This window comes from Bos indicus x Bos taurus, chromosome 14 (assembly GCF_003369695.1).
Source record: "Bos indicus x Bos taurus breed Angus x Brahman F1 hybrid chromosome 14, Bos_hybrid_MaternalHap_v2.0, whole genome shotgun sequence".
Taxonomy (NCBI): domain Eukaryota; kingdom Metazoa; phylum Chordata; class Mammalia; order Artiodactyla; family Bovidae; genus Bos; species Bos indicus x Bos taurus.
Window position 1 is genome coordinate 73,818,013 of NC_040089.1, and position 16,799 is coordinate 73,834,811.

The following is a 16,799-nucleotide window of genomic DNA, read 5'->3' on the forward strand; positions in this document are numbered from 1 at the left end:
CAACTTTTTCACTCTCCTCTTTCTCTTTCATCAAGAGGCTCTTTAGTTCTTCTTCACTTTCTGCCATAAGGGTGGTGTCATCTGCATATCTGAGGTTATTGATATTTCTCCTGGCAATCTTGATTCTAGCTTGTGCTTCATTCAGCCCAGCATGAATGAATTCACATGATGTACTCTGCATATAAGTTAAATAAGCAGGGTGACAATATACAGCCTTGATGTACTCCTTTCCCAATTTGGAACCAGTCCATTGTTCCATATCCAGTTCTAACTGTTGTTTCTTGACCTGCATAGAGATTTCTCAGGAGGCAGGTAAGGTGGTCCAGTATTCCTATCTCTTGAAGAATTTTCCAGTTTGTTGTGATCTACACAGTCAAAGGCTTTGGTATAATCAATAAAGCAGAAGTAGATGTTTTTCTGGAATTCCCTTGCTTTTTGATGATCCAGCGATTGTTGGCAATTTGATCTCTGGTTCCTCTGCTTGAACATCTGGAAGTTCACAGTTCATGTACTGTTGTAGCCTGGCTTGGAGAATTTTGAGCATTACTTGGCTAGCATGTGAGGTGAGTGCAATTGTGCGGTAGTTGAACATTCTTTGACATTGTCCTTCTTTGGAATTGGAATGAAAACTGACTTTTCCAGTCCTGTGGCCACTACTGAGTTTTCCAGGTTTGCTGGCATATTGAGTGCAGCACTTTCACAGCATCATCTTTTAGGATTTGAAATAGCTCAACTAGAATTCCATCGTCTCCACTAGCTTTGTTTGTAGTGATGCATCCTAAGACCCACTTGACTTCACATTCTGGAATGTCTGGCTCTAGGTGAGTGATCACACCATTGTGGTTATCTGGGTCATGAAGATCTCTTTTGTATAGTTCTTCTGTGTATTCTTGCCACCTCTTCTTATCTTCTGCTTCTATTAGGTCCATACCATTTCTGTCCTTTATTGTGCCCATCTTTGCATGAAATGTTCCCTTGATATCTCTAATTTTCTTGAAGAGATTTCTAACCTTTGCCATTCTATTGTTTTCTTCTATTTCCTTACACTGATCACTGAGGAAGGCTTTCTTATCTCTCCTTGCTATTCTTTGGAGCTCTTCATTCAAATGCGTGTATCTTTCCTTTCTCCTTTGCGTTTACTTTCTCTTCTTTTCTCAACTATTTATAAGGCCTCCTCAGTCAACCATTTGCATTTTTGCATTTCTTTTTCATGGGGATGATCTTGATCACTGTGTTCTGTACAACATCACAAACCTCCATCCATAGTTCTTCAGGCACTTTACCTATCAGATCTAATCCCTTGAATCTGTTTGTCACTTCTACTGTATAATCGTAAGCGATTTGATTTAGGCCATAGATGAATGGTCTAGTGGTTTTCCCTAGTTTCTTTGACTGGGAGCTGACTATGGCTCAGATCATGAACTCCTTATTGCCAAAGTGTTATGTAGTATCTATGTTAATGATTTATGTTTATAATCATCCCAAGGTACTCTAAGATTCTGATGTATGCTACATTCTCAGATACATTTTTTAGTATATTTAAGTAATTTTATGTTTTTCTAGTTTCCTGAAAACAATTTAAAACATTTTTTTATGACATTGCAATTAGAATTCCTCATATTAGTAGCTTTCAGAAGATTTTCACTATTTGATACTTTATATTTCCATGCATCTTAGTAGGTTACTCATATAATCAGTAAAATTGTAATAGAACAAAATAGTTCATGCATTTGTCAGTGTACTTCTTAAAATATAGGATCTTCTTTTTCTAAGGGATTTCTTACCCTTTAGCTTGAGTTGGAAAACTTAAGCTTAGGATACAAAACAAAAGGGAAAAAAAAAACACGTTTCTTAGCCCAGACATTTACAAAAAGCAACCACCACAAAGAAAATGTGAAGACATATTTATGTCTTGATTTGATACATTGATGTTATTTATAGTTTATTTCAGGGAGTATTAAGTTTAGCTTAAAGAAGTATAGAACTCTGAACAAGGAACTCTGCTCAGGGTTTTGTGGCAGCCTGGATCGGAGGGGAGTTTGGGGGAGAGTGGATACATGGATATGTATGGCAGAGTCCCTTTGCTGTCTTCCTGAAACTACCACAACATTGTCAATCAGCTGTACTTCAATATAAAATAAAAGGTTTAAAAGAAAATGGAGAGGAGAAAGATGTCATCTTGAAGGGAAAATTAGCATGGGGGGAATAAAAAAAGAATGAAGCACATGTTAAGGTTGAAAGAGTACAGTATCATGTTGTTCTTGTTGTTCAGTAGCTAAGTCATATCCAGCTGTTTGCAGACCCCTTGGACTGCAGTGTGCCAGACTCTGTCTCCTTTCTGGATTTTCTGTCTTGTTCCTCTGATCGATATTTCTAGTTTTGAGCCAGTACCATACTGTTTTGATGATTGTAGCTTTGTAATATAGTCTGAAGTCAGGGAGCCTAATTCCTCGAGCTGTTTTTCTTTCTCAAGATTGCTTTGACTATTTGGGGTCAAACTTCTTTTCCAGTTTGGATTCCCTTTACTTCTTTTTCCTCTTTGATTGCTATAGCTAAGACTTCCAAAACTGTGTTGAATGAATGTGGCAGTACTGGACATCCTCCTGTTGTTCCTGATCATAGAGGGAATGCTTTCAGCTTTCCACCATTGAATATGATGCTAGCTATCAGTTTCTCATATATGACCTTTATTATGTTGAGGTATGTACCCTCTGTGCCCACTTTCTGTAGAATTTTTACATAAATGAGTGCTGAATTTTGTCAAAAGCTTTTCTGCGTCTATTGAGAGGATCGTATGTTTTTCACTTTTCAGTTTGTTGATACGGCGAATCACATTGATTGATTTGAAGATGTTGAAAAATCCTTGCATCCCGGGGATGAATCCCACTTGACCATGTATTTTAATGTATCGTTTAATATGGATTGCTATTATCTTGTTGAGGATTTTTGCATCTATATTCAACAGTGATACAAGCCTGTAAATTTCTTCTTTTGAAGGTATCTTTGTCTGCTTTTGGTATCAGGGTGATGGTGGCCTCACAAAATGAGTTTGGAAGTTTTCCTTCCTCTGCAGTTGTTTGGAACAGTTTCAGAAGGGTAGGTGTCAACTCTTCTCTCAATGTTTGGTAAAATTCACCTGTGAAGCTGTCAGGTCCTGGGCTTTTGGTTTTTTGGGAGGTTTTTAATCACAGTTTCAGTTTTAGCGCTTGTGATTAGTCTGTTCATATTTTCTGTTTCTCCCAGGTTCAGTCTAGGGAGATTGTGCCTTTCTGAGAATTTGTCTGTTTCTTCCAGATTGTCCAATTTATTGGCCCATAGTAGTTTCTTGTGACACTTGCTTTTCTATGGAATCAGTTGTAACTTCTCCTTTTTCATTTCTTATTTTATTGATTTGAGTCAACTCCCTTTTTTTCTTGATGAGTCTGACTAAAAGTTTACCAATTTTGTTTATTTTTTCAAAGAACCAGCTTTTAGTTTCATTGATCTTTGCAGTTTTCTTTTTCTCTATTTCATCTATTTCTGTTCTAATCTTTATGATTTTTTTACTTCTAGTAACTTTAGATTTTGTTTTTTCTTTCTCTGGTTGTTTTAGGTGTAATGTTACATAGTTTACTTGAGATTTTTCTTGTTTCTGGAGGTAAGATTGTATTGCTGTAAACTTCTCTCTTAGAATGGCTTTTGCTGCTTCCCATAAGTATTGAAGTGTTATGCTTTTGTTTTCATTTGTCTCTAGGTATTTTTTATTTCCACTTTGATTTCTTTGGTGATCCTTTGGTTGTTTTGTAGCATATTGTTTAGCTACCATGTGTTTTGTTTTTTTAGATTTTTTTTATATAGTTTATTTCTAGTCTCAGCATTTTGATCAGACAAGATGCTTGATTTTGATTTTCTTAAATTTACTAACACTTGCCGTGTGGCCCAGCTTGTGATCAGTCCTGGAGAATATGCCTGTGCACTTGAGAAAAATGTGTAGTCTGCTGCTTTGGGATGGAATGCTCTATAAAGATCAAAAAAAGCCCAGCTCATCCGAAGTGTCATTTAAGCCCTTTGATTCCTTGTTAGTTTTCTGTCCAGATGATCAGTCCATTGATGAAAGTGGGTTATTAAAGTCCTGCACTGTGATTGTGTTACTGTTAGTGTCTCCCCTTATGGTTGTTAATATTTGCCTTACATATTGAGGTGATCCTATGTTGGGTGCATATATGCTGCTGCATCACGTCAGTTGTGTCCAACTCTGTGCAACCCCATAGATGGCAGCCCACCAGGCTTCCCCATCCCTGGGATTCTCCAGGCAAGAACACTAGAGTGGGTTGCCATTTCCTTCTCCAATGCATGAAAGTGAAAAGTGAAAGTGAAGTCGCTCAGTCATGTCCGACTCTAGCGACCCCATGGACTGCAGCCTACCAGGCTCCTCTGTCCATGGGATTTTCTAGGCAAAATTACTGGAGTGGGGTGCCATTGCCTTCTCCGGGTACATATATAGGTATTTATAATTGTTAAATCTTCTTGGATTGAACCCTTGATCATTATGTAATGTCCTTTGTCTCTTATAACCATCTTTTTATAAAGTATGTTTTGTCTGATATGAGTATTGCTACATCAGCTTTCTTACGATTTCCATTAGCGTGGAATACTTTCTTCTCATCTCCGTACTTTCAGTTTGTAAGCGTTCCTAGATCTGAGGTGGGTCTCTTGTAGACAGCTGTGTATATTGGGTCTTGTTTTTTTATCTACCCAGCCGGTTTATGTCTTTTGGTTGGTGCATTTAGTCCATTTACATTAAGGTAATTATTGATATGTATGACCCTATTACCATTTTCTTAATTGATTTTGGGTTTATTTTTTGTAAGGCTTTTCATTCTCTTGTTTGCTGACTAAAGAAGTTCTTTAGCATTTGTTGTAAAGCTGGTTTAGTGTTGCTCAATTCTCTTAACTTTTGTCTGTAAGGCTTTTGATTTCTCTATTAGATCTGAATGAGAGTCTTTCTGGGTAGAGTATTCTGGGTTGTAGGTTCTTCCCTTTCATCACTTTGAACATATTGTATCATTCCCTTCTGGCTTGTAGAATTTCTTTTGAGAAATCAACTGATAACCTTACAGGAGTTCCCTTGTATATTTTATTATTTTTCCCTTATAGCTTTTCATATTTTATCTTTATCTTTAATTTTTGATTACTATGTGTCTTCATGTGTTCCTCCTTGGGTTTATCCTACCTGGAACTCTGTGCTTCCTGGATTTTGTTGACTGTTTCTTTTCCCATGTTAGGGAAGTTTTCCACTGTTATCTCTTCAGATATTATCTCTGGTCCTATATCTTTCTCTTCTCCTTGTGGAACACCTATAATGTGAATGTTGGTATGTTTAATGTTGTCCCAGAGGTCTCTTAGGCTAGCCTGTCATCATTTCTTTTTATTATTTTTTCTATATTCTTTTTTGCAGCAAGATTTCCACCATTCTATCCTCAACATCACTTATCTGTTCTTCTGCATCAGTTATTCTGCTATTAAATCCTTCTAGTGTATTATTCATCTCTGTGTTTGTTCTTGAGTTCTTCTAGGTCTTTGGTAAACATTTCTTGCATTTTCTCCATTCTTTTCCGAGATCCTGGATCATCCTCATTATCACTATCCTGAATTCTTTTTCTATAAGGTTGCCTAACTCCACTTCATTCAGCTGTTTTTTGGGAATTTATCTTGTTCCTTCATCTGGGATGTAATCCTAGTTCTTTTCATTTTAATTAGCTTTCTATGATTGTGTTTCTCATTCTGTACCCGCAGGACTGTAATTCTTGCTTCCTCAGTCTGCCCTTTGGTGGATGAGGTTAAGAGGATTCTGCAAACTTCCTTATGGGAGGGACTGGCTGTAGGAAATCTGGGTCTTGCTCTGGTGGGCAGAGCCTGCTTAGTAAACCTTTAATACAGTTGTCTGCTCCTGAGTGAGGCTGTACTCCCTCCCTGTTAGTTGTTTGGCCCAAGGTGACCCAGCCCTGGAGTCTGCAGGGTCTGTGGTAGGGCTAATGGTGATTTCCAAGAGGACTTAACGCTACCAAGGAGCACCTCTCATGACTGCCGCCGCCAGTGCCCTCATCCCCGCGGTGAGCCCCTGCCGACCCCCACCTCAGGAGACCCTCAGATACTCCCGGGTAGGTCTGGCTCAGTGTCTTGTGGGGTCACTGCTCCTTTGTTCTTGGTCCTGGTGAACACAAGGTTTGTTTGTGCCCTCCAAGAGCCGAGTCTCTGTTTCCCCAGTCCTGTGGAAGACCTGCAGTCAGATTCCACAGGCCTTCAATGTCAGATTCCCTGGCATCTCCTAGTCCATTTCCCAGATGCCCAGGCTGGGAATCCTGATCTGGGCCTAGAACTTTCACGGCTGTGTGGGAACTTCTTTGGTATTATTGTTCTCCAGTTTGAGGGTCATCTGCCTGGTGGTTGTGGGAGTTTGATTTCATTGTGATTGTGCCCCTCCTACCATCTCGTTACAGCTTCTCCGTTGGACATGGGGTACCTTTCTTTGAGGGATTCCAGCATCCTTTTGTCAATGATTGTTCAAAACATAGTTGTGATTTTTTATGCTCACGCAGGAGATCTCATTGTTGCTTCTTGACCCACATACAGGTTTCACAGGAAATGAGTAAGGTAGTCCGGTACTCCCATCTAAGAATTTTCCATGGTTTGTTCTGAGCCACACAATCAAAGGCTTTAGCATAGTCAGTGAAGCAGAAATAAACCTATCTCTGGAGCTCCTCCCTTGCTTTCTCCATGATCCAGTGAATGTTGGCAGTTTGATCTCTGGTTCCTCTGCCTCTTCGAAACCCGGCTTATACATCTGGAAGTTTTCAGTTCATATACTGCTTTAGCCTAAAGTGAAGAATTTTGAGCATAACCTTGCTGTCCTGTGACATAAACACAATTGTACAGTAGGTAGAACACTGTCTGGCATTGCCCTTCCTCGGGATTGGAATGAAAACTGACCTTTTCCAGTCCTGAGAGTAGCCACTGCTGAGTTTTCAAAATTTGCTGACATATTGAATGCAACACTTGAACAGCACTCAGTCTAAAACCTTTCAGGATTTTAAATCACTCAGCTGGAATTCCATCACCTCCAGTAGATTGTTCATAGTAGTGCTTCCTAAGGCTTACATGACTTCATATTCCAGGATGTCTGGCTCTAGGTGAGTGATCACACCATCATGGTTATCCAAGTCATTAAGACCTTTTTTGTCTAATTCTCTTCTTAATTTCTTCTGCTTTTGTTAGGACCTTACCATTTCTGTCCTTTATTGTGTCCATCTTTGCATGAAATGTTCCCTGGTTATCTCCAGTTTTCCTGAAGAGATCTCTAGTCTTTCTGATGCTGTTATTTTCCTCTGTTTCTTTGCACTCTTCATTTAAGGGGGTCTTATCTCTCCTGCTGGCTTCCCTGGTGGCTCAGAGGATAAAGCATCTGCCTGCAAGGTGGGGAGACCTGGGTTCAATCCCTGGGTCGGGAATATCCCCTGGAGAAGGAAATGGCACCCCACTCTAGTACTCTTGCCTGGAGAATCCCATGGACGGAGGAGCCTGGTGCGTGGGGTCGACAAAGAGTCGGACATGACTGAGTGATTTCATTATCTCTCGCTGCTATTATCTGGAACTCTGCATTCAGATGGGTATATCTTTCCCTTTCTTCTTTGGCTTTTGCTTCTCTTCTTTCTTCAGCAATTTGTAAAGCCTCCCCAGACAACCACTTTGCCTTCTTGCATTTCTTTTTCTTTGGGATGGTTTTGGATACTGCCTCCTATACAGTGTCACCAACCTCTGTCCATAGTTCTTCAAGCACTCTGCCAGATCTGATGCCTTGAATCTATTCACTACCACCAGTATATAATCATGAGGGATTTGATTTAGGTCATATTTGAATGGCCTAGTGGTTTTCTCTACTTTTCTTCAATTCAACCCTGAGTTTTGCAATAAGGAACTCATGATCTGAGCCACAGTCAGCTCCAGGTCCTGTTTTTGCTGACTGTATAGAGCTTCTGCATCTTTGGCTACAAAAAACATATTTAGTCTGATTCTGGTATTGACCGTCTCATGATGTCCAAATGTAGAATTGTCTTTTGGGTTGTGGAAAGTGTGTGTGCTGTGACCAGCGAGTTCTCTTCACAGAACTCTGTTCGCCTTTGTCCTACTTCATTTTGTACTCCAAGGCCAACCTTGCCTGTTTCTTCAAATATGTCTTGACTTCCTGCTTTTGCATTCTAATCCCTTATGATGAAAAGGACATCTTTTTTAGTGTTAATTCTAGAAGGTGTTGTAGGTGTTCATAGAACTGGTCAACTTCAGCTTCTTCAGCCTCAGTGATTGGGGCATAGACTTTGATTGCTGTGACGTTGAATGGTTTGCCATGGAAACAAACCGAGACAATTCTGTTGTTTTTGAAACTGCACCACAGTACTGCATTTTGGACTATTTTGTTGACTATGAGGGCTACTTCATGTCTTCTAAGGGATTCTTGCCCACAGTAGAACAAAAAAAATCTGCCTGCAGCGCATGCAACCCAGGCTTAATCCTTGGGTGAAGTAGGTCCCCTGGAGAAGGGAATGGCTGCCCACTGCAGGATTCTTGCCTGAAAACTTCCATGCACAGAGGAGCTTGATGGGCTACAGTTCACAGGGTCAAAAAACATTTGAAGTTCATGTGCAATATTGTTCTTTATTGTGTTGGACTTTACTTTCACCACCAGACACATCCACAGCTGAGCATCGTTTCTGCTTTGGCCAGCCTCTTAAGTCTTTCTGGAGCTATTTCATTGCCCTTTACTCTTCCCCAGTAGCATACTGGACACCTTCAAACCCGGGGAGCTCATCTTTCGTTTTGTATCTTTTTGTCTTTTCATACTGTTTATGGGGTTCTCCTGGCAAGAATACTGGAGTGGTTTGCTATTTCCTGCTCCAGTGGACAGTAGTACTCTTCACTGTCATCCGTCATCTTGAGAGGCCCTGCATGGCATGGCTCATAGCTTTATTGAGTTACACAAACCCCTTTGCCATGATAGAGCTATGATCCATGAAAGGGTTAGTATCATAAGCTTCCTCATACTTGGTAGAAGTAAGCCACAAATTTGCCTCCCAGTATAGCCACCTAAGCCACCGAAAGAGAATCCAGAGTGTCCATTAACATTAGAGCAGTACCACATAGATATTCAGAGGAAGGCACAACTCTTCATTGTACTGAAATCCAACATAGATTCCATGGTTTGTCAACTTAGTCTTTTCCATATATTTTTGTGTGTACTCATCAACCAAAACCCAATCCTGGATAAATCCAAGTTTTGATCTGCTCTTGCACCTGCTCTTTTGGGGAAGTAATGCATCTAAGTAGACTGGTGATATTTAATTCATGGTTGCAAGCGTTCAGCTGGTTTCTCAACACTGCTGTATATTCTGTTCCCTTCGTCTTCCCATTTCCCCATTTTCCTTATGACTTTCAAACTTATCCTCACTCCCCTCACAAATTCTTCCTCCTGCCCCAACTTCCTTCTTCATTCACAACAGATTACCTTTCTTGCTTAACAGAAAAATCAAAAGCCTTCAAATGGGAAACCCCTCAATTTACAGCTATGGAATCTCCTAACCTTATGTTCTGCTTATACTCTCGGCCTGCTTTTCAGTTAACAGTGGAAGAAATCACTTTCTTGTATAAGGCTGTCTTTCTACTTATGTTTGATTCTTTTGTTTTAGTAGGGAAACTTTGTAAAAAGGTTTGGTTTTGTTTTGTATTATTTTAACACTTCACTGGGCTGTTAGGAAGAGTCAGTATAAATTTCCAACCCCTGGGCTCCAGAAAGACATCTGGAGAAAATCCCATGTAAAGATGAGCCAATTCACCCTTGCGGGGAACCTGAAAAACTTTCTCACTAGTTGTAAACTTACTTTCTATGGCCTTGCCAAATCCTTCCCTCGAGCTTTCATCACTAACCTTCTGTAAATCAGATACACTTTCTAGTTCTCATCTTAGCAAGCTAAGACTCACAACTATGCTTTTTAAAAATGTTTTCTTCTCTTAGCTTCTTTGACACCACTATCTTGAGCTTTTTCACTGTTTTCCTGGCTCATTTATCAGCACCTCCTCCTTTTACTCCTAACTTGGTCCTCCTCAAGACTCTAGCCAAAGCTTTTTAGTCTCACTCTGAAAACTTTTCTTCTTGGCAAATGCAGTTACTATAGTGGCTACTATTATTAAGGACATTGTGAGGACTCCCTAATATGCGTCTTCAGCTTAGTCTTCTTTCCATACCTTTAGACCTATTCACTGAATTGCTTTGGATATCTAATTGGCACCTCAAATTCAGCATATCCAGAGCAGAACTTAGCATCTCATTCACACCCTCTCCCAACTAGGTAACTAACTAACATTTTTCCATCTCTTTTTATGGTATTACCATCCACATAGTATCAGACTTAGGGTGTTCAATAAGTATAACTTATATTTTCCAGAGAGATAACATACTAGAGAACAATGGCAAGATTTAAAGGCCTACGTTTAAAATAACTGATTTGAAGGGAACCCTTCTGCAGTGTTGCTGGGAATATAAATTGGTGCAGCCACAACACAGAACAACATGCGTGCTAAGTCGCTTCTATCACGTCTGACTCTGTGCGACCCCATGGACCATGGCCCACCAGGCTCCCCCGTCCCTGGGATTCTCCAGGCAAGAACACTGGAGTGGGTTGCCATTTCCTTCTCCAATGCATGAAAGTGAAGAGTGAAAGTGAAGTCGCTCAGTTGTGTCCTACTCTTAGCGACCCCATGGGCTGCAGCCCACCAGGCTCCTCCATCCATGGGATTTTCCAGGCAAGAGTACTGGAGTGGGGTGCCATTGCCTTCTCTGATATTCCTATGTGGAATTTAATTTTTAAAAAAAGATACAAATAAACTTATTTACAAAATGGAAACAGACTTACAGACATTGAAAACAAACTTACAGTTACAAAAGAGGAGATGAGTAGAGGATAAATCAGGAGCTTGGGATGAACACACAAACACTGCTCTGTATAAGGTAGAGAACCAGCCAAGGACCTACTGTACAGCACAGGAAACTACTCAGTATTCTGTGATAACCTATGTGAGAAAAGAATCTAAAAGAGAATGAGTAGACACCTGAAACTAACACGACACTGTAAATCAACTATAGTAACATTAAAGAAAGAAAAATGTTAACTATGGGTGAAAATTAATTATCTTTGTCTCCTGTAGCATAAAAAATAAGATAAAATAACTACTTTGCTTAGAATTGTATTGAGTAATGGGTACTCACTTAATGTACATCCCTTGTACAAGTTCCAGATTCCTTCATCTCCTTAACCTGCCTCACCATCAGTGTGAGGTAGGTCACCACCTTCCCCCTCCACCCTCAACATTTGTACCTGGAGTATTTCTCCCATAAAAATATAGGTAGGCTTAATTGAAACAGTATTGTATTTCAGGATCACTATGCTTAGAGCAGCTTTTGAAAGCATGCTGAAACATTAAACATCTACTGAGAATATTTTGCTCCAAACCCTGAAGAACTGCTTTACAAATGAACTTTGGAATAAATATCATTTAGAAGATGTAGACTGCTTAGACAGTCATTGAGCTGAATTGTCTGTAGAATGTTTTAAGTACAGAGGGAGCACAGCTTCTGGACAGCGGGAGAAGCCCACGTGGTTCCCAGGCGCTTACTTGAAATCAGATCACTAAGTGAGCGGCTGAACTGAGACTAGAGCCTTGGTGCTTTTTCTGTTCCTTTTACTGGAATTTTTCCCCTTATCACGTTTCTGTGTTTTTATTTTGAAAAGTGTAGACAACTTCATGTTCACAGTCTCTTGTTAATTTCTTTTAAAGCTTATTGGCATTTCATTTTTCAAGTGTTTTAATATTTTTCATTTCAGCTGTACCAGGTAGGTCATTTGCAAATAGTAGTGTTTCTAAGTCAACTTAAAAATACCTACAGACATTTATAGTTTTGCACAGAAGTAATACTACATGAATTACATTAACAAAGTTTAGCCAACTTTATTGTAGAAATATATATTTTTTTATTCATTGAAGGAAACTTTTTGATACAAAGAAAGAAGCTTGACATCAAACAAACATCATTTAATATGGACTAAAAGGGATATATGCTTGCTTTGTGTTAACCTGACACTGTTATGAATACTGTGTAGATGTTGGCCCTCTACACCCAGCAGACAAGAAATAAATGACACCTTTGTGTAAACTATTTAAAAATGTTACCTTACTGTATTTGAAAACTGCCCTGTTTGAAACATTTCTGACGATATTTATTGGCTTGGAAATGTTCTGCCTTTTTACTATGTAAAACATTGCTAACTGTAATGTTTTATTTTTATTCACAGATTATTATAAATATCCTGTTTGCAATATTTCTAAGACAACATTTATTGGCTTAGAAAGTTCTCCCTTTTTACTATATAAAATATTGTTAACTGTAATTTTTATTTTTATTCACAGATTATTATAAGTATAGGCCTCATGTTTTATGTAGTTCATCGAGCTCAAGTGGAATTGAATGCAGCTATTGTAGCTTGCGAAATGGAACTGAAAACCTCTCTGGTTAAAGGCAATCAACCAAATATCAGTGGCTCTTCATTCTACAAGAGAACCCTAACATTTTCTGGAGATGGAATCAATATTGTATAATTCTAATGAAATGTGTAATTGTCAAGAGCCTAGTGTGCTGTCCAAGATCTAGCAGTTCCCTTACTACTGGGCAGGGATGCAAGTTTTAATTGTCTTATGGCACACACACACACACACACACACAAATGACTAGTTTTTAAATTGCACAGTTTTTAAAAACAGGAATCATTTTCTGGATATGTAAGTGTAAATGTCGATGCACCTTTGGCTGCAGCTCTTTATCATTTATTATGCCCTTAGTGGCCTATAAGTCTGCACTTTAGGTTTTGGGCCTTTTTTTTTTTTTTTTTTTGTCATTTTCTTTATGAGTACTTACGAACAGAAAAATAATCCAAATATTTTTCTGTTTAGTGTCTTCATTTATAAAGACTATGAATAGTTGTATGTGTCTTTCCTGCTTATAAAAATGAGTAAAAGTATGCAATTTTAAATGTATAATATTATTGGATGTTCTTTGCTTTTGTAGTGTTTCCAGAAAGGATAAATGATGTCTTGTTTTGTTTTTTTTTAATGTTTTAGTTGGAACTACTTTGCTTTCCTTTTCCTTGCTAGTTAGAAAATAGACATGAACTTTTGTTTAAATGTATTTTTGCAAGGATCAAATTGTTACACCTATACACACAAGTTTAAATCCTACATTGTGGGACTGAAGTGCTCTTAAGATACCTTTTTTATTTTTGCTGTGTAATATGCAAAGCGAAAGGGAAATTATTTAATGCGTAGTGGCTCAAATTAGAACTTGTGTTCTAATTTCACATCATTGGCTTTAGCCTCCTTAGGTCTTCCATCAAAGGGCTGTCCTATTACAGTCTTACTGAAGATTTTATTAAAATAAACTTCTTTTCTTTTTGTATTCATTATTAGGCTTTGAAATAAAGATGTTATTCCTTTAAAGTGGTGGGCTTACAATCACTGAAGATGTCACTCTGATGGCCTTGTTTGATCAAAATGCCTATCTAAAAAATTAAGCTTTAAAATCAGGTTTATAATTCTGTTGAAGTACATATATATTTGTCCCCATAGTCTTCAGCTTTACAACTGTAAGTAATGTTATCTTGATGCCCAGATTTGTATTATATATTTGCCCTACTATAGAGTAGGCTTATTTTGTTTGTTTTTTGGTACTTGTTTTCCTCTGATAAGACTCAGGAATTCTGAAATGTGAAATTAAGTCTCAGTTCTTTTTCCTGTAGAATGAATTGAGTGTATTTATTAATAGTACTTATGTGTATAGAATATAATAATTTGGTATATGATTCATATGACATTCATTTATCACCTTATATTTTTAAAGTAGCTTAATTGTGATCTTGATTAGTTTATTTTACAGTGGAGATTATTGATATGAATGCAGATTTTCTGGTATGTATCTGTTTTTTAGCTATGAAGGTGCCACCTTATCAGAGACCTCCCATTTGCCTTTTCATTAGGGTAAAATCTTTACCCTGATTTACTAAAGTGCAAAAGAATTATTTAGAAGCAATTATTTTAATTTTATGCTACAGATACATTTAATCATTTTAGTATATAAATTTTTGCCCTGCTGCAGGTATAATTATTTCCCTTTCCTTCATAATGAATAAGTTTTCTCACCTTTGAATAACAGTGAATTTTGTTTTTATGTCTATACCAAGTTCTTTTGGTATAGTCCAGATGATTTTATAGGGACCTGGGTCTATAGCAGTCAACTGACCTACAAATCTTTCCTTCTTTTATTGATAGAAAAATACCATTGAAATGTTATTCTTTTTTTAAATCCTAATTAATTGTTTCGTTTCTTTAATAATTATTTTAATTATCCTAATAAACAATGATTTGATTTATTCTTGTCTAACTTGAAACTATCTTGTGCTTTCTGTTTGTTTAGTTTTTTTATAAAGAAATTAATAATTTAAGATCACTACTTTCATACACTTGTATTACACTTCATGTATTTTGAAGTGCATTTATTTACTTTGGCATTTTGTAACTTGAATAATTTTGCCAAATGAAAAACTATTGGTAGTTTGTCATGAGTTTTTCCAACTGTTGCATTTTGCTTAGTACTTAAATATGTAAAGGTAAAAGAGAAGTAACTTTTCTATATTCTGCCAACATGATTTTATATAATAAAATCATCCATTTTTACTTAAAATAGTATGGATGTACTATTTTTAAAACATTAATCTAAAACTGCAGTTTTCCTTTTGTTCATTGTTTCCAGCCTCCACATAAACTGTTATCCCTTATAGTCATGCTGTTTGATAGCTGCATTTGGTTGCTGTCTTTTTATTAATATATGTGCTGTCTATAAATTGTACAAAACATGCTGTATTGACAAAACATATACAATGTTATATTCATTCCATCTTTAATCCCACATGCCAGATTTCTGGCAGCAACAAATTTCTATAGGATCCTTTTTATGTTGCCCTAATATTGCCTCCAGTCATAGAGTATATATTAATATATATATTATATATTAGATTTCTTAAATATATATATTTACATATATATAAATAATATATATATATTGGATTTTTTTATTTCTCAAATCATTTAAGATTTGGATTCTCAAATCATTTAAAGTACAGTTAAAGTTGCTTTATGCTTATTTTTAAAAGCTCGCAAAACACTTGTTTCAAACCTTTTGAAAGATATGTGCTGTTTTTAATTCTTTGGACCTTTTTCTTAGTTTTCCACATTTTCTGGTTTATTATTAATGATTTTGTTTACTCTTTGCCAAGTTTTGTCTTGTGAATTATTTTTAAACAGCAACATCCCCTTTTAAAAACATGTACATAATAATTTACTACATGTTTTCATGTCCATTTTCATTTGATCATGTGATTTGTGAAATAACTTGAAATCTATACTTTGGTTTGTGAAAATAATAGAACCAAATCTCTGTCGTTAGAATGTATATTTTGAGTTTATGTTCAGAAGTGAGTTTGTGGATTTGTTCAGAGCCAGCCATACTCTCCTTGTATGTACTTTGTAACCAGTGCAAACCTTTCTAAGAAGACTTTCCCATGATCAGGTCAAGCTTATGACTATAAAGCATTTCCTTCCTTGAGAAGCTATAGAATTCAGTATCTACTCTGATTTACCATTGCTCTAACTGAGCTAAGTGGTGGAGACTATTAGCATATACCAGTATGCATTTGTTAATGTGCAACGCTGATTGGAACTGGTCTTAGGAAGGGTGCTGTGGCTTATGTACATCTACAGTTGTAGGACTGTCTTTAGAATGCTGAAAGTTGCTATGTATATGCTAGGTTGATACAGGTAAATTCTGAGGTACATGGTAAATCCATGCTGTTCAAAACCAGTCACCATGTGCAGAGGAAAAGAGAGGTTTAATGAGGACCTCAGGAATAATGATACTAAGTTATTGACTTCAGTGATGGAATTTTGTTTCAAACACAAGCCACTTAGTGTACCAGAATGGTCGTCAGAGTAACACTAGTTGGTTTTTATATTTTACATTGCTAATTTTGTTAATAATAAACTGCTTAGGATATACTTTTTTAGTGGTCATGTCTTTAACCTGAAAAACTTAAAAGAAGTGGAAAACTTGTTCCACAGGATATTTAAAACTAAGGAATTCCAGTAACCTCGCATATGTTGACTATAAACTGTTAACTGATTCAGCAACTGAATTATAACTTGGTACTTCTGAATGGCAAAGTGATTGCTGTAAACTATTTTCTAAGGTAGCTAAAGGTTTAAAATAGATAATTCTAAAGGTAAATCAGTAAAATCTCTTGATAATTGGTATCCTAAATCACTTGTGTGCCTGAGAAAATAAAAGGTTATGTTTTATTTTCCTTTTCTCTTCTCTTACTTCCCCTGTGTAATTTAATGAATTTAGGGCCATTTGCAAGGGGAGGGAGCAATTTAGGAGGAATGGTGGACATGTTTCTAAAAGTGATAATGCTCATAATTGACCCTAGATGAGGGTGGTTATGGTTATGGCAGAGGCCCTGTGGAGAAATGATTTTGGTGTCTTACACTGGCACTCAATCTTCAGTGTGCTTTTTTTCTAACATCCCCAAATCATGAAATGCTACCTGCCAGTCAAATAACAGTTAGTCATTTGCCCAGGCTATAGAAATCTTTATGATGCCTTTCATAAT

General features: G+C 37.2%; 1 protein-coding gene across 2 annotated transcripts in view; it reads left to right on the top strand.

Annotated features, from left to right (window-relative positions):
* The window catches only part of TMEM64 (transmembrane protein 64), a 38,368-nt gene extending 21,883 nt beyond the window's left edge, over positions 1-16,485 (top strand). Inside the window, exons 3-4 of one of the 2 annotated variants that reach the window (XM_027561592.1) lie at positions 2,998-3,096; positions 12,493-16,485. In XM_027561592.1, coding sequence (XP_027417393.1) covers positions 2,998-3,096; positions 12,493-12,681 — 288 coding nt within the window. In that variant the 3' untranslated portion in view covers positions 12,682-16,485. The remainder of the gene's footprint in view (positions 1-2,997; positions 3,097-12,492) is intronic. The other variant, XM_027561593.1, reaches the window with a different exon arrangement.
* The last annotated feature ends 314 nt before the right edge of the window (positions 16,486-16,799 follow it).